This window comes from Syngnathoides biaculeatus, chromosome 14 (assembly GCF_019802595.1).
Source record: "Syngnathoides biaculeatus isolate LvHL_M chromosome 14, ASM1980259v1, whole genome shotgun sequence".
Classification (NCBI taxonomy): Eukaryota; Metazoa; Chordata; class Actinopteri; order Syngnathiformes; family Syngnathidae; genus Syngnathoides; species Syngnathoides biaculeatus.
The window spans coordinates 12,483,009-12,505,819 of NC_084653.1; the positions used below are offsets into that span (position 1 = coordinate 12,483,009).

The 22,811-nt window shown below is 41.6% G+C and overlaps 3 protein-coding genes across 5 annotated transcripts; all 3 read right to left on the minus strand.

The window, feature by feature from the left end:
- Positions 1–2,802: 2,802 nt before the first annotated feature.
- On the minus strand, positions 2,803–12,467 carry rdh1 (retinol dehydrogenase 1). 2 transcript variants are annotated; one of them, XM_061840998.1, is made up of 6 exons: positions 12,439–12,467; positions 7,754–7,786; positions 7,350–7,680; positions 4,848–5,106; positions 4,015–4,178; positions 2,803–3,026 (listed from the first exon to the last, which is right to left on the minus strand). In XM_061840998.1, exons 1-6 carry the CDS (start codon positions 12,439–12,441, stop codon positions 2,803–2,805), a joined length of 1,014 nt encoding a protein of 337 aa, XP_061696982.1. In that variant the 5' UTR covers positions 12,442–12,467. The 2 variants fall into 2 exon arrangements, with proteins under 2 accessions (XP_061696982.1, XP_061696981.1); XM_061840997.1 differs by lacking the exon at positions 12,439–12,467 and having other exon boundaries at positions 7,754–8,094.
- A 170-nt stretch (positions 12,468–12,637) lies between these two features.
- On the minus strand, positions 12,638–17,342 carry LOC133512604 (retinol dehydrogenase 7-like). Of its 2 annotated transcripts, XM_061842394.1 has the most exons (6): positions 17,324–17,342; positions 16,800–16,922; positions 15,885–16,201; positions 14,400–14,658; positions 14,155–14,318; positions 12,638–13,716 (listed from the first exon to the last, which is right to left on the minus strand). In XM_061842394.1, exons 3-6 carry the CDS (start codon positions 16,195–16,197, stop codon positions 13,493–13,495), a joined length of 960 nt encoding a protein of 319 aa, XP_061698378.1. In that variant the 5' UTR covers positions 16,198–16,201; positions 16,800–16,922; positions 17,324–17,342; the 3' UTR covers positions 12,638–13,492. The 2 variants fall into 2 exon arrangements, with proteins under 2 accessions (XP_061698378.1, XP_061698377.1); XM_061842393.1 differs by lacking the exon at positions 17,324–17,342 and having other exon boundaries at positions 16,800–17,317.
- Positions 17,343–17,545: 203 nt separating this feature from the next.
- LOC133512137 (retinol dehydrogenase 7-like) lies at positions 17,546–19,841 on the minus strand. Its single transcript, XM_061841480.1, has 5 exons — positions 19,751–19,841; positions 19,309–19,623; positions 18,766–19,024; positions 18,524–18,687; positions 17,546–17,844 (listed from the first exon to the last, which is right to left on the minus strand). Exons 2-5 carry the CDS (start codon positions 19,619–19,621, stop codon positions 17,621–17,623), a joined length of 960 nt encoding a protein of 319 aa, XP_061697464.1. The 5' UTR covers positions 19,622–19,623; positions 19,751–19,841; the 3' UTR covers positions 17,546–17,620.
- Between the last annotated feature and the right edge of the window lie 2,970 nt (positions 19,842–22,811).

Consider the following 22,811-nt stretch of genomic DNA (forward strand, 5'->3'; position numbering starts at 1 on the left):
GGGGGGGGGGGATATTACAAGAGATATACAGTACAGTGGTGCCTTCAGATATAACAAGTAAGCCGACTTCTCTGTTTTTTAAAATGCGAGTTCATTATTATTATTATTTGTTTTCTTTAACCTGTGTGCAGAAATTTGAGATGGTTTTCCAGATTCTTCAACAAAGATAATTCAAGCTGTTTAATGCCGCTCACAGTTGAAATGTACTGTCAAACTAAACAACATATTTATATATGTGTATTTATAACAACCGCACAACTTTGCCTTCCACTAGCTTCATGCTAACATCCAATCCAAATGCCCGTAGATGGGCAAACAAATAGCATCGATAGTTGCAGGGGGAACAACACTATAAGCAGTTAGAACGCAAACCATGCACAAACACATGTAGACAAACAATATAACTACTACTGCCATATTTTCATGATCTTCTGCAAAATAAATGAATACATTCATTTAGTCATTTGCAGTATTTGTGAAATTTCTTATTCATTTGTCTTCATCGCTGTATGGTGCCTCCATGTGGCCAAGTTGCAGGAGACGTAAGGAATTGGTGACGATGCGCTAACGTTTGACTTACTTTACATTATATTTTATTATGGATTTACAATATGTTTTAAGGAGGAACTATAAAGTGCCATTTTACCTTTTCATAAAACTAGCTTTTGACAGCAGGCTGGAATTGAATAATGGCATTTCCCCTCATTTCAATGGAAAAAGAAGATTTGAGATCCATGTGTTTTGACCAAGGTAATGGAATGAATTAGACTCGTATCTCAAGGCACCACTGTACATTTCTTTAGAATAAGGAAAAAGAAAATCTATGCCTTTGTGACATTACATATGCCAATTCTCGTGTTTTCTTTATTTTGGTGTATAATAAGTATATCTTTGCACTGATGGGGCTGATAAAGACTGATAAATATGATGTATATTTGTAAATTTGAATGATAAGATTTTGAAATAGGACGTGTGGGTAGTTCTGGATTTATACACACATTCTAAAAGGTGAGCTGCATCTCCTTCTGTACAGAATCTCTTATCATCATGAGGAAAAATCTCTGATCTTCTGCCTTTGCCATAAATTTATCAAACATGCAGTTTATATATATGTCTGAGGTAAATAATGTAATAGTTTTAATCAAAGTTTATTATTATTTTTTTTTTACTCTTATGTGATCCCTGACATTGTGACTTTTAATCACTGTGATCATGTTTTCTGTGTATCATTAATGATATGGGGATAATGGACACAATTGTTTGAAGCAATACTTGAACATGCTTCCGCATAGACGTGAAATTATGTGGATGATTGTCTTGAAGACCCGCGCGACCTAAGAATGCAGATGAGTCATTATGTCCACAATGTGAAAGCATTTCAAGATGTGACGTGATTACAAGTTAAACCTGCTTTCGCTGATTGTTGACAACATGCAGTTTAAATTACTACTGCTGAGACGTGACTGAATAAATGTTTTATTTTGTGACTCAGTCTTAAAGGACATTTATAATATATTAACACAATTGTTCTATAGTTCTGGAGTTAAAAAGGGTCCGCCCCCCCAGCTCCCCCATGAGCCTGTTGCCAGTACCTTTCGTTATTAAACTAGTGTGAGTTCTGCAGTGTCATTGTTTGCCTATATTTAAAGTCTGGACTGTTAAAATTGGGCGACACGGTGGATCAGCTGGTAAAGCGTTGGCCTCACAGGTCTGAGGTCCCGGGTTCAATCCCGCCTGTGTGGAGTTTGCATGTTCTCCCCGTCCCTGTGTGGGTTTTCTCCAGGCACTGCGGTTTCCTCCCACATCCCAAAAATATGCAAAATTAATTGGACACTCCAAAATTACCCCTAGGTGTGATTGCAAGTGCGATTTGTTGTTTGTCTCTATGTGCCCTGCAATTGGCTCGCAACCAGTTCAGGGTGTACCCGCCTCCTGCCCGTTGACAGCTGGGTTGGGCTCCAGCACTCCCCGCGACCCTCGTTAGGATAAGCGGCAAAGAAAATGGATGGATGGATGGATGGATGGATGTTAAAATTGATCACTTTAATGCTTTGTTGAGGAAGGAGGGGAGCCACATGAGACAAGTGGGTGCCAATTCATCACCGTCTATATACACGGGTTTTGTCAGGTCAATGTATTGACAGCGTTGTTCGCCTTTGAAAAGAGTTTGGGAAGATGACGAGACGCCAACGTCTGCTTTTTTTTTTTTTTTGTAGTTAAAAAGCTTTTTGTATGGTGGTGGCATTGTGTGTCCTTGAGCACAACTGGTGCCAAGGTGCAGTATATGTGCCATTTTAATTCATGATATCGTACTAAATTGGTGGGGGGTTGCGATTTAACATATTTTGTGGTGCTATTGTATTGTTGTGAGTGTGCAATGGTATGTGATACCAAAGCAGGCTAAAGAGCCAACTTGAACCAAGTGGTCATGGAAACTCAACCATGATGGGTTTTTTAAAAATCCTCAAAGGCTGTCATTTTGGAAGTGGGGAGAAAATGTAAGTAAATACTACTGCTTTATAATATGGTGCATTCCTTTTTCTACTGTGGCTATGCAGCAAATTTGGTCTCCAGCCCCATCGCTGATGTGACACATATGGCGGCGTATCGATTGATGATGTAAAATGTGCATTTCCACAGCAATTTGCTATTAACTCATTGCTCCAAAATAGATTGCTATTATTGGGTGTGACTGCCAGTCATTTTCTCAAACAAACAAAAAAAAAGTGATGTAAAGAGAACTTAGTTAGACATACAGGAAGCCATCTGGACACGATAAGTCATTTCACAAGTTCCTCTTCATCACCTCCTCGCTGCTGCAGGTAGAGGTAGAAGCGTGCTGATAACAAAGTCGGACACAAAAGAAGGCAGGTAGGACAACGGGATCCAGAGTAGGTGGGCGTCCCAACCTACAGTGTAGCGTGTGCGGGGGAAACAGGCGGTTAAGGCGTGTTCCATGCAACTTGTCACCATGGAGATATGTGGGCTGCACAGGATGCCCATGGAGAAGGCCTGGGCCTTCACGTCTGAAAGGCAAACGGGACAAAAGTCAACAAAATGTTGGACTGCTTTTAGGCGAGATGAATTCCAGTGGATCAGCATGTGGTGCTTTATCGGACAAAATAAATATTGAAAGTGTCTTTATCATACATACGAGCTCCGGCACAACAACAACAACAAAAAAAACTTATGAAAATCTTCTTAAACAACACTTAAAAACCTACATTTACCAAAAACATGCAGGTCAAAAACTCCTCACAAACACCCAAATACTCAGCCAAAAAAACACGCAACAAAAATCTCATCCTCACCAATAGGCCTCTCTCACACACTATAACAAAACTGACATAAAAAACAGGCATTAAAAAAAATCTCACACAGAAACATGCAACTCATGCAACAAAACACATACAACAATAGTAAGTAAGTAAGTAAGTATCTTTGAGCTTGTCCCTTTCGGGGTCGCCACAGCATGTCATCTCAGATGAATGCACATATATGTTTGGCACAATTTTTACGCCAGATGCCCTTCCTGACGCAACCCTTCTCAGGGAGTGGAGGCCCCAGTGGGATACGAACCCACAACCCCTGGTTTACCAAACCAGTGCTCTTACTGCTGAGCTACAGGGCCTCCCAAAACACATACAACAATAAAAACGTGAAAAAAATCCACAGAATCAACTAGTTCACATGAAATTGTCACACTTACTAAAACCTCCCTCGCACAACAAAAGCTATCTCACACCCAGCAAAAACACAACAAACACACAAAAACTACCACACTCATAAGAAAACCTCTCACTTACACCCCAAAAAATATAGAAGAATAAACACACATTACAAACTTTTTTTTTAATTCACAACTCAGTCCTTTCATGCTTTTCAAACTTCCATTCACATCTTTTTTTTTTTTTTAGTATTTTAAACTGTATATATTTTTTAAACACTACAAGAATTTGGGGTGAGATATTTTTTGTGTGGGAGAGTTGTTTTTTTCCTTCTTTTTTTACTCACAGTCATCAAAGTACGTCTCTCCATAGGTACGTTTCACCTCCTGAGGGAGGCGGGTCCAGAGCCTTTTTAGGTCTGCTTCTATTAAATCCAGCCGGGTCACGTTAGTCTTAAAGAAACCAGGTTCAATGATGCTCACTTGGATGCCAAAGTGCTTCATGTCCCTCCTAATCAAAATAGACAAGATATGTAGTTATTCTATGACATATACACCATTCCCGTGCAATATCACGGTTCACCTATTGCAGATTCAGTGCATTGCAAAAAAAATATCTGATTTTGATATTGTGCACAATCCGCAATATAGCAGGATTTTGAGTGAGTCATGTAATTTCTTGGACCAAATAAATACTCCCTAGCGGCCAAGCTCAAAACATTAAAAAAAAAACATATATATAAACACTCTTATTATAAGAAAAATATATACCGTACTTAGTGCATAGTACTCCTCTTCATTATTGTATTTTCAAGAGTTTAAAAGGTGTTTAAGAGTATAGAAAGTGTTCATAATAGTATGGTGTCAGAAGGTTGACCGAGAGCTGGGGAATTTCATACATCTTTAAAATATGTACACAGTAGCCTAAACCCTGTAATAAAGGATGGATTGCAGTATGATCATGTCTTTGTTGCGTGTATTGCTTAACTATAATAAAAACTTCTTTCAGCTTGTCCCTTTCGGGGTCGCCACAATATGTTTGGCACTATTTGCCCCAGTGTGATAGGAACCCACAGCCCCTGATTTACCACACCAGTGCTTTAACCACTGAGCTACGAGGCCTTCTATTGTGTGACTATAATATTGGTCTTTAATGCTGTGCTAAGTAATGGACACAGACCTGAGGCTGTCGGAGAAGGCCTCCACTCCCCACTTGGAAAGACAGTAGCCTCCTCCGATGAGCGCCAGTCGGCCCATGACGCTGGCCACGTTGACAACTCGGCCCCGAGCCTTCTTCAGGAGTGGCAGGAAATGGAGTGTCATGTCCACGGTGCCTAGCAGGTTCACGTCCAAAACCTTTGTGAAATCCTCCAAGCGCATCCACTCTGCTGGGCCGATGGGTGTGGACCGGCCCGCGTTGTTCACCAACCCCCACAGGCCTGCGGAGTGACAAAGTTGGCTTATTAGCGCCAGATGAGTGACGTCATGGAACGGTCACTGTGTTCTTTTCATTTTTCCTTATTTTAGCCTCTTCAGATTTTAAAATAACTCACACACAAAGCTGAGAAAGGTGCGAAAAATTTAATTCAGGCGCCATTCAACCATGCCCACTTGAAGCGGAAAGTGATTTCGGTGCTGAGGCCTGCCAACTAAAAAAAGTTCATTCGCCGTCTCACACCTGCACACCAAGCGACTAACCCTTGCACATATACCAACACACTGCAAGGTAAAAACAGCGGCTTCTTGTGTCCTCATTGGTAAAACAACGTTTTCAAGTGCTACATGTACTGTACTTGAGAATAATAGATAGGAAAGTGTACACTACTATTCATAATAATAATAACAAATTGGTCAACCATCTCATTTACAGGTCAAATGTTTGTCTGAAATATCCATAAAGGTCAAGTGTCATCCCTATAAACATTCTGAAATTGAAATTGTAATGAAAAATACATATTACATTATTCACTTCAATGTCTATATGAAAAGATAAATATGAGCGGAGAGCGGGTCATTTATGTGCAAAGTTGCAGAAGTGTCATTTTACGACATCCAAGTGATCGCCATATTGCTGCATCCCCTATCTGTGACGTCACCCGGACATTCGCCATTGAAAACACGCTGTGGCCCCTACTGTGGGAGACCAACACGCCCCTTCTGACACAGAAGCTCTTTTCGAAGAAGAGAACCTCTCACAACCGAGTGAAGTTACCAGGGCAATATTACCCTATTATTACGAGCCATATTTAGATTATATGAGGATCACGCCCAAACCGCCTCCCCGTCCGATCCACTTCCGCGGCGGAGATGAGGCACCCCGGCTGACAAGGCTGGCGGCCGTCTCAGCCTTCTCGATAAGGGAGGTGGGTCATTTTCGGCGCCGAGGTGGCTTATCACGGCACTGAGCCGGGCCGCTATACGGCGTTGGCGTCACACGCGGCTGAGTGCGCCATTGCCGGCAGCATTGTGCATAGCCGCCGTCGTCCACGGCGTTGTTTATAGCCGCTACCGTCCGCGATGAACAACACCGCCAAGCGGGGCCGCTTTACGGCGTTGTCGTCACGCGAGGCTGAGTACGCCATTGCCGGAAGTTTTGTTCATATCCACCACCGTCCGCGAGCCCAACGCGGCAGCCTTCGCTGGCGAGTCGACGCAGCAGCCGTCCGACGTGCACATCGACACATTCAACACCCCTGTCATACGTACGCGGATCTTTTGTTACGTTATGAGACACGGATAACGTGGTCCTCGCCAAACTGTTGTTTTTTTTTTAGTAGCTGTATACACACGTACGCGTCGTTTGGGACCCACGAAGCTCTCGTCCTTTGCACCCGTGCAATCCATTTTTCCCGACAAACACGGTCTCTAGGACACTTATGAAGGGTAAATCCATCCTCCCGAGTGTTCGAGCAATATACAGCAATGGAACAAGCCGGCATTTTGGCTAACACAAAGGAACAGTGAGCTACCTTCCCACAGGTAAAACTAATGAGTCTGCTGGAGGGCGGTCCTGCCTCGTACGTCACTTCCTGTTTCTTCTCAGAAAGAAATATTCATGGCGGGAGTTACAAAAAGCCATATACATCAAAATCATGGGGTGAAAAAACGGATGGGTCCATACCGGCTGCTGTTTTTTCATTAATAACATACCAAAAATGATCCATTTCATGACACTTGAAAATGAATTAGTTTTAGGGCGGCACGGCGCCATGTCTGGTTAAAGCGTCCGCGTCACAGTTCTAAGGACTGGGGTTCTAACCCTGGCCAACGCTTTACTCCCCTTGAATGTGTAAAGTATATTTGACTGTTATTTCAACAATTGTGTTTAGATGTATTCCACATCGTATTTTAACAGCACTGTACTTGTATTTATTTAATTTTGCTGTTGTAGCTAAATAACTGGATATTTAAATTCAGCAAGTCTGACTCAACTGCGCAAGTGACAGCAGGGTTTAAAAATAGGATCTCAAAAGAGGCTTTTGCGTGTCAGCAGCTATGAAATATTTGGGATAGTGATTCTCTCCCTCCACATTGCACAAAGAGGCTCTATCAGACCCGTCAGGAGGAGGACGAAGAGTTGATGATGAGGAGTAGCCGGGTTGTTGGTCCAGGTTATCTCCCGGTGCCTCACTCGGACTGGCACTCTATCAGCCCGCACCCCTCTGCTCTGTACTTGGCTCACCTCGCTCTCCCACCTCTCTGCTCACAACCTCCTGCGCCCTCCTGATGCTCTCGCCGTCTGTGACGTCCAACAGGAGAGTCGTGAGTCTGGGGGAGGCCGAGCGGGCCAGTTCTGCAGCGCCGCTCTTGGTGAGACATGCCGCTATGATGTGGAAACCTTTGTGATCCAGCTGCCTGGCCAGCAGTTCGCCGAAACCGCTGTCGCAGCCTGTGATGAGTACGTGCTTGAGGTCGAAGGCGTCCACCTTGTAGAAGTCTCTGATGTACCAACATGTGGCGGCGAGAGCAGCCAAAACCAGCAGACAAGTCGAGGCCGGATGGGACACCAGTGCCTGAAATGCATCGTCTCTTTTATTTTATTTTTTTCATTTAGCCCTTTAAAATTGACAGAGAAACATCACATACCCCAAATACTCCTGAACTCAGTCCTTCAGTCACCTGAGTGGACAAATACCGTACAAAATATGAGCTCATGAGAAAACATTAGTGCAGGGGTCAGGGTCACTGGTACCCAAAGTTGACTAAATAGGATCAAGTATTTGAAATTTTTCTTCTAATGGGAAATGTGAAACTCCTCGACAACAGCCGAGCAAACTCCTGTTAGAAAACCTCAGTTGTTTGTTTACATTCAACCTATAGTTGTTGCACCCAACGCGAGTGACGTCATCGTGCTGAGGCATCAATCGTGTTCCTTCGACTAACAACTCAACATGCACACAGTGCAACCACAGACCAATACTATTGCACTTTGGAAGGAGCTCTTCTTCGCTTACTCCTCTAGGGAGTCTGACCACAAATGTATACACCTGACCACCAACAGGCCACTGGATGAACTGCAGGCAGTCAAATTCAGGACTGTGACAATGGATGGATTCGCGCAGGGCGCCTAACCCACACCTACTTAGATACTCTTGTTATGCACCCCAAGCTACCGATGAAAATGGCGGACGCAGTGCAGCCGAAGCACGTTATGAGCGATTCATTAGAGCGAATTCCCGTTGGTATTTCTGTTTTCTTTCTGCCCATGGTATCAGAAATATCGATAAAGAGTGTACAGAGAGGCCTGAATTACTTTCAACAGGGATATATTCATGTCAAGGTTTCCCAAATGGGAACGCCAGTTAAAGTTTCTGCAATCTGTTGGCCATCCATGTGAAAGAATCAACCATCTCATAAACTAATGTTGGAGAATGAATGCGATAAGATTTCTGATGCCTATTGTTCACGCAAAGCAGGGTAAGTTTGCATTTTTACACGACATAATCATGTCAATTTGAAATTATATCTACGTTCATAGTGGATTATTAATTTACATAAATTACGGCACTATCGGTCTGAACGTACGTACTGTACACGTAAATGTAGGCCCAAAACAATTGTATTCATGTGATGTGTTTAATCATGGATAAGAACACTTGAGAGGAGAGCCGAGGTGCGGGTGGAAGCTTTGAGTTTCGCGCGGCTCAGGGAGAGCTTCTTCCTTCCTTTATAGGTGTTACACCGACTAATTGAATAGCGTACCTTGGAACAGATGTGCTGATTGTGCTGATTTATCTTTGATATGTTCAGATGGTCGTGAGGTCGGCCACAAGCCTTTTAATCCATCGTTTGCATTTATCTAAATTACACTTTGGGGTGGGAAAGCAGTAATCTAGTAATCTCTCTGGATAGTGCTCGTCTCCATTACACGTTCCGCGGCCACATCGAAGCACCATATTTCCGAATAGGATACAAGCAGGACTATACACTCGCAATTCAGAAGCTTAAAGTAACCACGCGCTCACTTTGTTTGTGGGTAAAGGATCGCGACTGTGGGCAGCATGGGCGAAGTTCAGAAAATGGCGCTCGCTCCTTGGAACAGATGTGCTGATTGTGCTGATTTATCTTCGATATGTTCAGCTGGTCGTGAGGTCGGCCACAAGCCTTAATCCATCGTTTGAATTTATCTAAATTACGCTTTGGGGTAGGAAAGCATATCAGGTATCCTCCCAGTAATCGCTCTCAATAGTGCTCGTCTCCATTACACGTTCCGCAGCCACATCGAAGCACCATATTTCCGAATAGGATACAAGCAGGACTATACACTCGCAATTCAGAAGCTTAAAGTAACCACGCGCTCTCTTTGTTTGTGGGTAAAGGATCGCGGCTATGGGCAGCATGGGCGGAGTTCAGAAAATGGCCCTCACTGATTGGTCAAAAGTGAGCTCTCAATCATTCTCATGGATCCATCCATTTTGTCTAAGACAATTTGGTTCATTATCAGTCATTTATATATACAGAATTTCCATTACAACAGATTTTTTTTTAAATGCTCTAGGGATAAAGTATTTTTAAGTACAAAGTTTTGCAGCCCATTGTAGGTTTTTTATTTTGGGAACACAGCTCACACCAATCAATCAATAAAATATTTAAAAATGCAAAATATTTATTTTCATTCAAATAAAATGTATGACGAAATAAATTTTAAAAAAATGCACCACTGCCTTTTTCATTTAGTTTGAAATTTCAATTCAGCCAATGCATAATTCTCTGCTCAGAAGTACTCCAGTTCAATTCAATCAGAATATTTTCAACACGGAATTGCATTGTTCTTGTATTGGACATTTTATTATCATTTCTATTTGAATAATATCTGAAGAGTTTGTTTTCAAAACGCGACATAGGCATTTTTTTCAGATTTACGAAACTCGCGCCAAAATTATCCAGCTCCGAATGGTAGTTATCGGGATAGTCTGATTTTTGTTGAAAGTGCGACATATCCTTCTATATCAGCCAAGGAAGATCGCGTTTTATTTCAAAATGCGACATATTGAGATCTTATTTAGAGCAAAATGCGACATAATTTCGTTCAATCAGCGTGCGCTGCTGAAGCAAGCAGCATCCAATCAGAATTCGTCTAGAGGGAAGTTCCGGTATCTTCCACATCATCATGCAAAATAGCTGCGCCCGCGTTTGAGAGAGATGCTAATGCCGAGTTTGATTTTATGTACGAGACACCGGAGAGAATGAAGCTGGGAAGGAAAAGAAACCCAGCGGAAACGGGGTCAGAAAAGAAGAAGCGCTTGCTATGATAGTAGACCCTATTTTTTCTCTTTGTGAAGTTGACCTATTGTTTCCTTTTTTATCACATTTGGATTTTCTTTTACATGAATTCTATTTTCTACTCTATCAATCTACTGATGTGTGAATCAGTAATGTTTCTTTTCTACTTATGAATTGAAAGAAAATAAAGACTTTTGATCTTTGTAGATTGTTTTTGTTTACACTGAAAAATATAAAGTACAGTCAGTAGCAAACCTTTTCATTGTTTTGCCATGTGATACATTTTACCATGTTTATTTAATTTGGATCCTTGGCATGCATTTTTGTCGATTTTATCTTTACAGTGTTTCTTGCTTTCAAGCTGAACTAAGTCTTGTATTTTGTTTATCAATGTTTAATAATATCGAACAAATGAATCAGTGATTGTGCTGGTTTACTTGCAGGCTGTCCCATTGTGAGGGTGCTTTTCCTATTTAATTTGAATTCTTTCTGAAATTATTGCAATTTAATACTTCAGTTCTCATCCAAGTACCATTGTATCTGAATGTAATAAACATACTGTTTTCTCTATTATTGTATAACGCTTGAATAGTAATTTTGTTGTTCAAAATATTTCACCAACGATCATTAATGAATGAATAAATTTTTATAATTCTATGCAATCTTTTTTTTTTGCCATTTTTTATAAGGAAAGTTATCGGCTATGACTTAAGAAAAGTTGACATTAAAAGGAAATCAACACCCTTGGAGTAGACTCAATTTCTGTCTATGAGCATTATGAATACTGTTATTATTACTACAGACTTAAAGCCTATTCTGCAGTGTTGTTTCCCCCGACAGCGACAGCTATAAATAAAATCAAAAGAAAGCAGACTCAATGAGTCAGATTTCAAACAGTGAATTTGTGAGTTTGAAACTGATTTCATTTTGGAGATGTGTGTATGAGATCGACTACCTATTTTTTTTCTGCTGGTATCCCTCGCAACCCATATTAACCTTGGTAGACTGGTTTGAAGCAGTTTACTTTCTTAATGATCTCACATCAACTTATAAACAAAATTAATCAACTGAGTGACACAATGCCTGCAGATGTCGGATTGCAGAATCGCATACAGATACACAAAATTACAATGATGTAATCTCAGCCTTTCCAAGACCTCATACTGAACAAACAAACAGTTTCTAAATAACTGAAAAACACCTTTTTAAACGAAATTCCCATTTTTTCATCTCCTTTTTCAACATCTGACATTAGTGAGCTAATTGTGAAAATTGTGACTGGTGACTGACCCTTATTTCTGATACCTAACTCTCTAAATGTGGTGGTCATGGTCTTAAATATTATTTTAAAATGCTTGAAATGTTGAAAGGCAAATAGTTTTCATGATTGCCTATCAAAAGCAACTGATTTAAAAAAAAATACAGCTGCTATTGAAAGGTTGAAGTCGAAATTTGGATATGTCTCACTTTGCCAAGAATAGAATGTTTGGATATGTCTCATTTTGGAGAAAAAATAAAATTTGTCATAAAAAAAACTCGGTGAATATTAAAGCCAATATTTTTTGTAGTATGGTGTTTAGTTACTTTTTAGCATCTTTTTCCATCCCCCAATAGTTAGAAACATAAATTGAGTTTATTGTTTTCACTTCAATACCAAGCCCTTTTCTCAAAATGAAAAAAACGGATATGTCTCATTTTGAAACCAAACTCTTCATCTATTTTTGCTGATACATAAAATTGTATTACCTCCCTTTCACAAGCCATTCCAAAGACATTACAGAATGGGGAAAGTATGGTTGTATTTAGGTACAATGGCACCTCTATGTGGCTAAACAACTGTATTGCAACTTTGAAGGTTTTGCTTATGCAGACAAAAAGTACATATGTACTTCAAATAATGCACACGTTTTAAAAATGCCACTCACCTCACAAGATGCTTCAATAACCACTTGCGTTGCGTCCTTTACACTTGTTATTGTCATTCAGCCTCATATTTTACATTACACCAATGAATAGCGCTCAAAGACAGAAAAAATATACAAACCTACCATGTTTACAGAAGTTGGAATGTGCTTGTCTCCTCATTAGCAACACTGAATGACTGCAGAGACAATCCCTTTTAATGTTTCACTAGTGGAGGATTGTGCAACTTCCATTCTTTGACCAGTATATTGATAAGATCTTAACCTAAAATGAACTACAAGACTGTGACATTTCACGGGGCGATAAAATAAACAGTTCAATATATTCCCGTGGTTATAACAATAACCTTTATTTGTATTTTTGAAATGCAAATGCTGACCTACTTGGGCATGCTACATATAGTGGATACAAATATAAAACCCTACACACTTTTGCATAAACGTCAGCTTTTGTGAAATGGAAGAAATTATGAACACTTTGTTTGAACAAAAGTGTTAGCAGAGGCTTCTGCTTGAAAGCATGTCAGTAAAAGCCTCCTAGAAAAAATGAAATGCATTTGTGGTAAATCGGCTGGCAGTGAAGCCAAGGTCAAGGTGGAAGGAGGGAATTATGAACAGATCAAAATAGCAAGCAGCAAAGCTGATGCTAGGAAAACAAAAAGTCATAAAAAAGCTGACTGCACAGTGTACACATTATTCCAGTTTATTTTTACATCCCCCTCTCAATATATATACATATATATATATATATTTGAAAACAGCAGGAAGAAAAACTGTCTATCAGTGCACATATAGGCTGGGTATAAAAACTTAAAATGCTACGGATATACAGTCAATTTAGCTGAAATACCACAGGAGGTTTTAGTGCTGGACCATTTGCGGGTACCAATGTAAGTCAAGCCGAAGTCCAATAAGAAGCAAAAGCAAAGTTGAATATTAAGCCCTTGAAAAGCAGCACGAGATCCAGACAATAGATAAGGGGTTAGTTGCCTGTGCTAAGTCTTAAATATTCAGTAACTGGTAATACTAACATTTTATTAACTTTAGGACTGAAAAGATTATATGGTATGTATGGCGTCATACTCATTTGCATTGCGGTCTTGAGTTTGACATGTAATCTATACGAGTAATGAGGTATTGAACAGCGGCAACGCCACATGGAAAACGTCGTCACTGTATTTTATAAGACAGATGCTTTGATCCTGGGGCTGGATTTAAGGAAGAAACTGTCCGTAATGAACGTGGGCATGTAGGACAGAGGCAGCCAGATGAGCTTGGCGTCCCATCCGGGGGAGTAACGAGTGCGAGGATGCACGGCGGCGACGGCGTGCTCCATGCAGCCCACCACTTTCATCAGGTCGCCGTCCGTCAGCACTCGGAATCTTTCGGACATCATTTTAAACCCTGAAGCCAAGAGCATAAAAATCACGTCATTTAAAAAAAAAAAAAAAAAAACATTGATTATTGTTTCTCCATTTTTTTTTTTTACACAAAGTACCCCCTCAAAACTACTTAGCCCTCCAAGTACCCGTATAATAACTGACAATATAGTAACACAAGCCCTAAACGTCATTATGTACATCAGGAAATTTTATGACTTTGCCTAACGTGACCTAAAATACAGAATGTTCTACATGTGTTTTGAACAGTGTCTACTAAAATAGATGACAGATTTACCACTGTGTGAAATTAAGGAAAATTCTAGTCATCTTGACTCCCAGAGTAAATCTCATAAATGTGTATATTTCTGATGGAATAGTCACAACAATTTTCAAAAGGGAGCCTGAAACAGTCTGTTTCCACCATATTTGCACAGATTCTGACAAAGCTCGAAGAACTCACCGCGTTCCAAAAAGTCTGCTCCGTAGTCATCTTTCACATGCTGAGGTAATCTATCCCACAGCTTTGTCAGGTTATTTTCCAAGATCTCGGTGTTGGTGACATTTGTTTTGAAGAAGCCGGGCTCGATGCACAGCACTTTGACTCCGAATGGCGCCATGTTCAAACTGAAGAAAACATTTAGCAAGAATGATGGCGGGCACCATTGTGGGAAAAACAAAAAAGCATTCTGGTGAGTTAACACTCACCGCAGGCTGTCATTGAAGGCCTCCACGCCGTATTTGGACACGCAGTACGGACCGCCAAAGGGGGTGATTCTGCCGAACACGCTGGCCACGTTCACCACCCGGCCTCGGGCCTTCTTGATGAGTGGCAGGACACTCAGGGTCACGTCGATCACCCCCACCAGATTGACAGCCAGCATGCTCTTGTAGTCTTCAATAGTCATCCACTCCGTGGGGCCCGAAGGCACACCGATGCCCGCATTGTTCACGACAGCCCAAAGACCTGAGCACACATGTACAGGAAACTTACAGTGTTGTGAAAATTATTTGCCCCATTACTTATTTCAGCTTTTTTTTCTTTTGCATATCCATCACACACACAAACGTTTAAAATCATAACACCAATTTTACAATCACTCTCACGACAACCCAAATAAATACAAAATGCAGTAATCAAATGACAATTCAATTTATTAAGGTACACAAAAAAAATCACAAATTGTGAGTCCACATTTACAAATTGACATAAAGAAATTTTGGGGTGGTCTACTGTTATTTTGCTGAAAAACTCGGCTTCTACTGTCTTTGTGCTCAGGCCAAAGCATTCAAAGGCTTTGCCGCCATCATGTGGTATCTTGGTGCCAATGAAAAAGGTTCTCATGAGTTCAGGAGCTTTATTTATCCATCCATCCATTTTCTGAGCCGCTTATCTTCACAAGGTTCGCGGGGAGTGCTGGAGTCTATCCCAGCTATCAATGGGCAGGAGGCGGGGGAACACCCTGAACTGGTTGCCAGCCAATCGCAGGGCACATCGAGACAAACAGCCACATTCATAATAACACCTATGGGCAATTTAGAGTGTCCAATTAATGTTGCATGTTTTTGGAATGTGGGAGGAAACCGGAGTGCCCGGAGAAAACCCACGCAGGCACTGGGAGAACATGCAAACTCCACACAGGTGGGTTCCGGATTGAACCCGGACCCTAGAACTGTGATGCCAACGCTTTTCCAGGTAATCCACCGTGCTGCCGAGCTTCATTTAAATAGGCAAATTTTTATCCTGCCATCTGGTGGCATTGTGGTGCTGAGGAGCCTCATTTAGACAATATTTGCCGCCATCTTCTGGCACCTTATGTCGATGGACTATGTTGAGGTGAGTTAAGGAGTTTGGTGTGGACAAAAGTATCGCTTTGCCATCATCTTGTGCCCTTGAACTATGTTAAAGTGAGTTGAGACACCTCATTTAGACAAAAGTTGTGATTTTCCACCATCTTGTGGCAGGTGAAAAAAATGTTTTTTGGGGAGGAAATAATTTTCTAACCAATTAAGTGAAACTGGATAATCACCCATGATACTCAGACTGAAAACCACTGAGTTGTATACGCATGCAGACACACAAGGAAGTAGCCTAATAATATATTTGCCTAGCTCTGAAAAAAGAGCATCACTTGCATTATCTTTGTAATGGCAGAATTTTTGTATTGCTCACATGGCCTGACAACACCTTACCTTTCTGCCCGACAAGTGAGTCAATGAATGCCGCAGTCTGTCTAACGCTTGCAGAGTCAGAAACATCCACATGAAGCGTCGTCAGTCTGTCGGACGAGGCCTTTTTCAGCTCATCTTCGCCCTTTTCGGTGTAACAGCCGGCTATGACGCGGAAGCCCAGCTTATCCAGGTGCTTGGCCAGGAGATGACCAAAGCCAGTGTCGCAGCCGGTGATGTAGACATGCTTGTCTCCGTTGTCTGCCACACGTTTAGACTCCTGAAACCACCTGTAGACAAACCACAGGGCCAGCAGCACCAGGATATACACGAACATCTTTCTGGAGGAGCAAATGAGAGTAGAAATAAAATACTGCACTTATACTTTTTCCAAAATCTACTTGCATGTTGTCATTACAAACACGTGACCTTATGTCACCTTTTGTGATTAGTAAATATTGATAGCGTGCAAGGACACTTTGTCCACAGTTATATATTTAAACACCAGTGCGATACCCTGCATTAAAAAATATCTGGAAAAAGAGGTTCAATGAGTGTCTCATGAAACCAGAGATAGATGACGTGTCAAACTCAAGAACTCCGTGACATTTTTATGTGCCAAAGGTCTGCTATCATTTTCCCCTTTACTTCAGAAACAGCGCCCCTTTCTGGGTAAACTGTATTCCAACATTAAAAGGAAGCAAAAACTTCTGACTTAAAATTCAACTAGTTAACATCTCGTGCTAGTAGTATTAGCAGCCCTTGGATATCAACTACGGCACCGTTTTGCCTCACTAGTAGCATGAAGTTGTCCTACTAGTATCCCAAAGTAGGCCAACTAGTGAACGAGAAGGCAAAAACAGAAACCCGTTACCAATAAGGCACAATCGCTCTACTGCTGGGGCTCTTATCATTCTAATTCGGTTACAATATACTCACTTTTGATAGTGCTATACTGGTTGCCTCTTTGGACTTGTGCACAATCTGTTCCGTTGCACTTGTGTTTTTCCGAATCCAAATCCTCTCGCACTCTTCTCGCAGTTCTCGCCGAGTGTTGTTTACCTTTGGTCAGACAAAGAGGTAGGGAAGACGCGCCCCCTTTTCACTATCGCCCAAATGAGTCAGTGCATTTCTTGTGTGAACAGCAAAAAATAAAAATAAAACGAACATTTAAAAAATAATAATTAAAATAAAGGAAATGAGATTTTTAAAAAGACCAAGGATTCTGGTACTTTGAGTAGCTGACAAATCTGCACAGAACGCCGGATAATTACAGAAGAGTAACCTCTCACAAGTAAAAATATTTTTTAGGCTTTTATTTCCCAAATGTTATGTAATCATAGCAAACGCTTTTGAATTGACAAAAAATTAACCCTAATGAAAATCAATTGATAAATAAGCAAGAGGTAACTTAATTTTAATGCAAAAGAAGAAGATGCACTGATAGGGAATGTCGCCCTAACCAACATGGGCGCCACGCAGTTACGGCGGTTATCTAGATTGCTGCTGTTGATGATTTAGTGCGTCGCTTTTTTCGGTCCGGGCAGCGACGCAGATTACAAAAAGGTTCCATCCGTAAAAAAAAAAAAAAAAAAAAAGTGTGATACGAATCAAATATACTTATTTACCTGAGATTTACTATTGACGAGGAATTTAATGACACAATCAACACACGGGAGATAAAATTGGTTTTGAGATTCTCGTTTATAGAAATAATTAAATACTGTTTTTAAACAAGGGCAATTCGACTTGAATGCATTTTAGAAGACAGACGCGTCAATCTTGGGGCGAAATTTTAGAAATAAATTGTCAGTGATGAAGGTGGGCATGTAGGACAGAGGCAACCAAATGAACTTGGCGTCCCATCCGGGCGAATAACGAGTGCGAGGGTGGACGGCGGCGATGGCGTGTTCCATGCAGCCGACCACCTTCATCAGGTCGCTGTCCGTCAGGAGTTTGCATTTTGCTACGATGGTTTGGAGAGCTGAAGTGGAGAAGACACACACAGACCAGTCACCACTCAGTTATGACATTGTCACTTACAAATTATGCAGTTGGCGGACAAACTTCTTCAGTCAGATTGTCAAGTAGAAACTGTGATGAGTTAACGGTCATCTGGCTACTTCTGAAACTTGTGGAATTTTTTCCGATACTGATATGTGATTAGATGGATTTGAGACTTGAATTCCTAGTCGAACAACAACTGACTTGTCCCAGTGTCAGTCTGACTTTCAGAGTGACAGATGTTTATTTCCTTGTTTTCCACAAAGACATTTTTGTAATGTGGTATTAATTCCAGGCAGCACATCAGTCAAAGAGTTCGAGGTTTGAATCTCAGTGAAGTGACCATATTCAACACATGCTTGTGTGGGTCGTCTCCATTTACTGTACATTGGCTTGCACCATTTTATCAAGAGGCATGTCATAATTTAATTAATTTTTACATAAATAATTTGCTGACACAATGACAAATACTCAACATATTGCTGAGTTGTGACCTACTTTAACCCCAAACAAGCTGTGAATTGCAGCAGGCTACTTCCTGTTCTGTCACATTGCAACCAGCGGCAAATATTTGTGCATTTACTCTGTGCCACCATTGTGACTGCGCCAAACAAAAACCAAGTGCAAACTTGACTTTCAGACAAGCTCTAGGAACCCACCACGCTCCACATAGTCTGGTCCATAGTCATCTTTCACATCCTGAGGTAATCTGTCCCAGAGCTTCTTCCCATTTTTTTCCAGGATCTGTGGGTCGGTAACGTTTGTTTTGAAGAAACCGGGCTCGACGCACAGCACCTTGACTGCAAATGGCGCCAAGTTCAAACTGAAGGAGAGATCTGATATGATAACGTGCGCCTCTCTGCAAGAGGAACCAGATGTTTGCTGGCAAGTTACTTCTCACCGTAGGCTGTCATTGAAGGCCTCCACGCCGTATTTGGAGACGCAGTACGGACCGCCGAAAGGGCTGATTCGGCCGAACACGCTGGCCACGTTCACCACCCTGCCTCGGGCCTTCTTGATGAGAGGCAGAACGCTCAGTGTCACATCGATCACGCCCACCAAATTGACAGCCAGCATGCTCTTGTAGTCTTCAACAGTCAGCCAGTCCACTGGGGCCGCTGGCACGGAGGTGCCCGCATTGTTCACAACAGCCCACAGTCCTGAATGCACGTGGCGAGCAGACAGATGTCTCAAACCTCAGAGTTTTTCCATATATAGGTTGTCATTCAGATTTTTTTTTTTTTTTTGCTTTGAGATGCGAGCCTATACTTGAGATACAAATGCCGGATGTTGGCATTGAACTTAACTCATTTCACAATAAGCAGCATCTTGGAAAATGGTGAACATAGTAATAGCGAAAGTAAACATCTTCTCTTAGACAAGAGATTCCATGCCCTGAGCATGAAATGTCCTGGATGAATGAGAATAATCACATGGGTCTCACCTTTCTGCCCTACGAGCGTGTCAATCAAAGCTGTGCTCTGCCTAACGCTAGCAGAGTCGGTGACATCCAAATGAAGAGTGGTCAATCTTACAGAGGAGGCCTTCTTCAGCTCATCCTCGCCCTTCTCTGTATAGCAGCCGGCGATCACGCGGAAGCCCAGTTTATCCATGTGCTTGGCTAGGAGATGTCCAAAGCCAGTGTCGCAGCCGGTGATGTAGACATACTTGTCTCCCTTGTTTACTACCCATTTGGACTCCCTGAACCACCTGTAGACAAAACACAGAACCAGGAGCCCCAGAATGTACAGGAACATCTCTGTGAAGAAACAAACAAGATTGGAAAGGAAAATCCTGCAGTTGTCCCAGTGTGTATGAGGTAAATGCCGTGATATCAAAAGTGTAACAATAACATCCTTAAAAAAAAAAAAAAATAAAAAAATAACCTGGACAACACCAAGAAATGATTGGCTCAATCTTGGACTTGGGTCCGTGAGACTTGAGACAAAAATAAACGTGAGGCCACGAAAGACAAGTTAGAACACCCACGGCTGACTGCATGAACTGTGTGTGCAGGTGCATAATTGGGAGGAGTGAAACAAAACACTCGACTTTACTTTTGGTTTTGCCTTGCACCAGGTGTGAAAGGATTGCCAGCAAAAGTGGAAATTTCAATCTCAAAGGGGGCAACAAAACACCATCAATGAATTAAATATAATGGAAACCAAACAATTTTGCCTTTCTGTGTGTCCGTGTTTGTGTATGTCCTGTTCAACTCTTAGCTCAAGCAGAATGGTGAATCTGCATCCCCTTTATGTGATATGTGATTTCCTAAAGTTTTATTGAGGATCAGGTTTGATTAGTTGAACAGAACAGAATTTCTAGAGGCGTGAAAGAGAAAATAAAAGAAAGAAGCGGGAAAAAAACGCTAATTGTAAACAGAATGAGAAAATGAAATCATTCCTGATCAACAACATCCATCCATCCATTTTCTTCACCGCTTAACCTCACGAGGGTCACGGGGAGTGCTGGAGCCTATTCCAGCTGTCAGTGGGTAGGAGGCAGGGTACACCCTGAACTGGTTCCCAGCCAATCACAGAGCACATTGAGACAAACAGCCACAATCACAATCACACCTAAGGGCAATTTAGAGTATCCAATTAATGTTGCATGTTTTGGGAATTTGGGAGGAAACCGTAGTGCCCGGAGGAAACCCACGCAGGTATGGGGAGAACATGCAAACTCCACACAGGCGGGTCCAGGATTGAACCCGGGACCTCAGAACTGTGAGGCCAACGCTTTACCAGCTGATCCACCGTGCTGCACAATCAACAATAATGAAATATTAAATATGGATCTTGCGTGAGACTATGAAGAAAGAATAGGACAAGATACAGGAAGTGGGGTGATACGTAAGCATTTTGTGTATACATGAGTTATTTATTGCCCGTAAGTGAGTAGTCCCACACAGAGTGAAAGAATCCCTCTTGTGGAAAGTCTTTTAAGAAAACGACAAAGCAGTAAAGGCCGTAAAAGAGTGATTGCATCCATGTTTTTCTCCATTTTTACATTTGTGCAACTGCATATAATGTATAATTGAGTAAAACTATCATATTGAGAGTTTGTAGCACACACATGGCAACTCCCAGCTCTGTGAAGGAGACCTCGAGGGTTTGTTTTTATTGCAGTCTTGATTTTGACTGCAGTTGCACTTTCCTATGATATTATATTAGATATAGATATCAATTACCTGTGTGGGAATACAGTATCAGACCATCTGAATAAAGAGAGTACATTCCAAATCTTCTAAAGAGGTGCAAAAAATGATGGGCTCTTCAGCTAAAATGATCCATAGTGCCTTAAAATAGAGAGCAAAACCAGAGAAATGTGGCAGAAAATGGAAAACAACCATCAAACTGGATTGCAGTGTAACCAGAAAATTAAGGCCACAATTATGCACCGAACACCAACAAAACAAGATTAAGACAAGCTCATGTATGGGAATGAGGAAGTATTTGATTCCAACAACGGGAACAGCACAAGAAAAGACTTGCGTTGGCTCTTAAAACAATCTTGGGACTGAATCTAAGAATGAAGCTGTCGGTGGTGATGGCGTGCTCCACGCAAGGGACCACATTAATCAGGTCGCTCTCCGTCAAGAGTTTAAATTTTGTGTCGTTGGTTTGGAGAGCTCATACAAAGAGATCAGCACTCACCGTAGTGAATTTGTCATTTTAGAACAGTGTCACTCACACTATGTCTAAGCAAGATTGCCGGGTAGATGGACAAACTACGTACCTCGCTAGCTCCTTTTGAAACTTGTGAGCTTTCTGCTGAAGCTGACATGATTAAATGTTTATGTGATGTAAATTCATGCAAGAGATTTGGGCCAAATTTAACAGTGAAAATACCATGGAGGAGAAAATGGATGAATCAGCAATTGATGCACTGTGCATGTGTCCTGAGAGTGGAGATACAAGATTAATGATGTTGCATGACCTTGAAAGGATCTTCATCGAACAGTAAAGCACAGATGAGCCTAAAGTCCTCCAGACCCCGCTGTGGCTTTAGAACCCTTCGTTTAGCTACTGCTCGTCTCCTGTCTCCCCCTCCTCCTCATTAAAAAAAGGCTTTCCATTGAAAATAATGACAAGTACATACTGCTAAGCTGCAGCCTACTTCCATACCAGCAGTAAAAAGCAGCTCGCTCCATCCTGTTCTGTTGCTTTGCAACCAGCATCAAACATGGGCAAGTTTGTGCAATGCCGCTATCGTCCCAGCTTGTCCGCTGCGCCAGAAAGCCAAGTGCTGTGTGTACAGGCCTTAACCCTAGGACAATGCTCGAAGAACTCGCTGCATTCCATGTAGTCTGGTCTACAGTCATTTTTCATGTCCCAAGGCAATCTGTCTCAGAGCTTGTGTTCTCCCCCAAGATTTCTGTCGGTGATGTGTTTTTTTGTTGAAGCAGCCGGGCTAGACAACCACCCTGCTCTTGTATTCCTCAACAGTGAGCCAGTAATGTTGGAAACTGAGTGTAAAAATGATGCAATCATAGTTAGTGGTATAATGGCAGTTCACTCTTTAATATAGGCAATACTAAGGATTTTTGGGGTGGTCATCAATTACTGTTCACTTTTCTTGCTGTTCGGGCTCAGGGACTACCCACCAAGATTAACATGGGATCCACATTAACACCACTGCAAATTGCAAGGAGTAAAATTAACATTGCTAAATGAACACATCACCTACAGTACCAATTAAAAAATAGCATTGTCATTTTTGTAAAGGCAGAATTTTTGATACAGTAATAATAGTTCTCGGCACCGTGGATCAGCTGGTAAAGCATTGGCCTCACCCGTTCTGAGGTCCCGGGTTCAATCCCACACCCGCCTATGTGGAGTTTGCATGCTCTCCCCACTCTAATTTGCCCCTATGTGTGTTTGTGAGTGCGGCTGTTTGTCTCGATGTGCCCTGTGATTGGCTGGCAACCAGTTCAGGGTGTACCCC

What these genes read in the sequence shown, in the direction of transcription:
- rdh1 (XM_061840997.1), bottom strand. Translation starts at nt 7,822, where the DNA reads ATGAGCTCATATTTTGTACGGTATTTGTCCACTCAGGTGACTGAAGGA. An exon ending in TGAGTTCAGGAGTATTTGGG is followed by an intron (nt 7,681 to 7,753) that starts GTATGTGATGTT and finishes GATGCATTTCAG; the next exon opens with GCACTGGTGTCCCATCCGGC. An exon ending in GCCTTCTCCGACAGCCTCAG is followed by an intron (nt 4,179 to 4,847) that starts GTCTGTGTCCAT and finishes TATTTTGATTAG; the next exon opens with GAGGGACATGAAGCACTTTG.
- LOC133512604 (XM_061842394.1), bottom strand. Translation starts at nt 16,197, where the DNA reads ATGTTCGTGTATATCCTGGTGCTGCTGGCCCTGTGGTTTGTCTACAGG. An exon ending in GCCTTCAATGACAGCCTGCG is followed by an intron (nt 14,319 to 14,399) that starts GTGAGTGTTAAC and finishes TGTTTTCTTCAG; the next exon opens with TTTGAACATGGCGCCATTCG. An exon ending in AGCAGACTTTTTGGAACGCG is followed by an intron (nt 13,717 to 14,154) that starts GTGAGTTCTTCG and finishes TCTTGGCTTCAG; the next exon opens with GGTTTAAAATGATGTCCGAA.
- LOC133512137 (XM_061841480.1), bottom strand. Translation starts at nt 19,621, where the DNA reads ATGTTCCTGTACATTCTGGGGCTCCTGGTTCTGTGTTTTGTCTACAGG. An exon ending in CACGCTCGTAGGGCAGAAAG is followed by an intron (nt 19,025 to 19,308) that starts GTGAGACCCATG and finishes ACGTGCATTCAG; the next exon opens with GACTGTGGGCTGTTGTGAAC. An exon ending in GCCTTCAATGACAGCCTACG is followed by an intron (nt 18,688 to 18,765) that starts GTGAGAAGTAAC and finishes TCTCTCCTTCAG; the next exon opens with TTTGAACTTGGCGCCATTTG.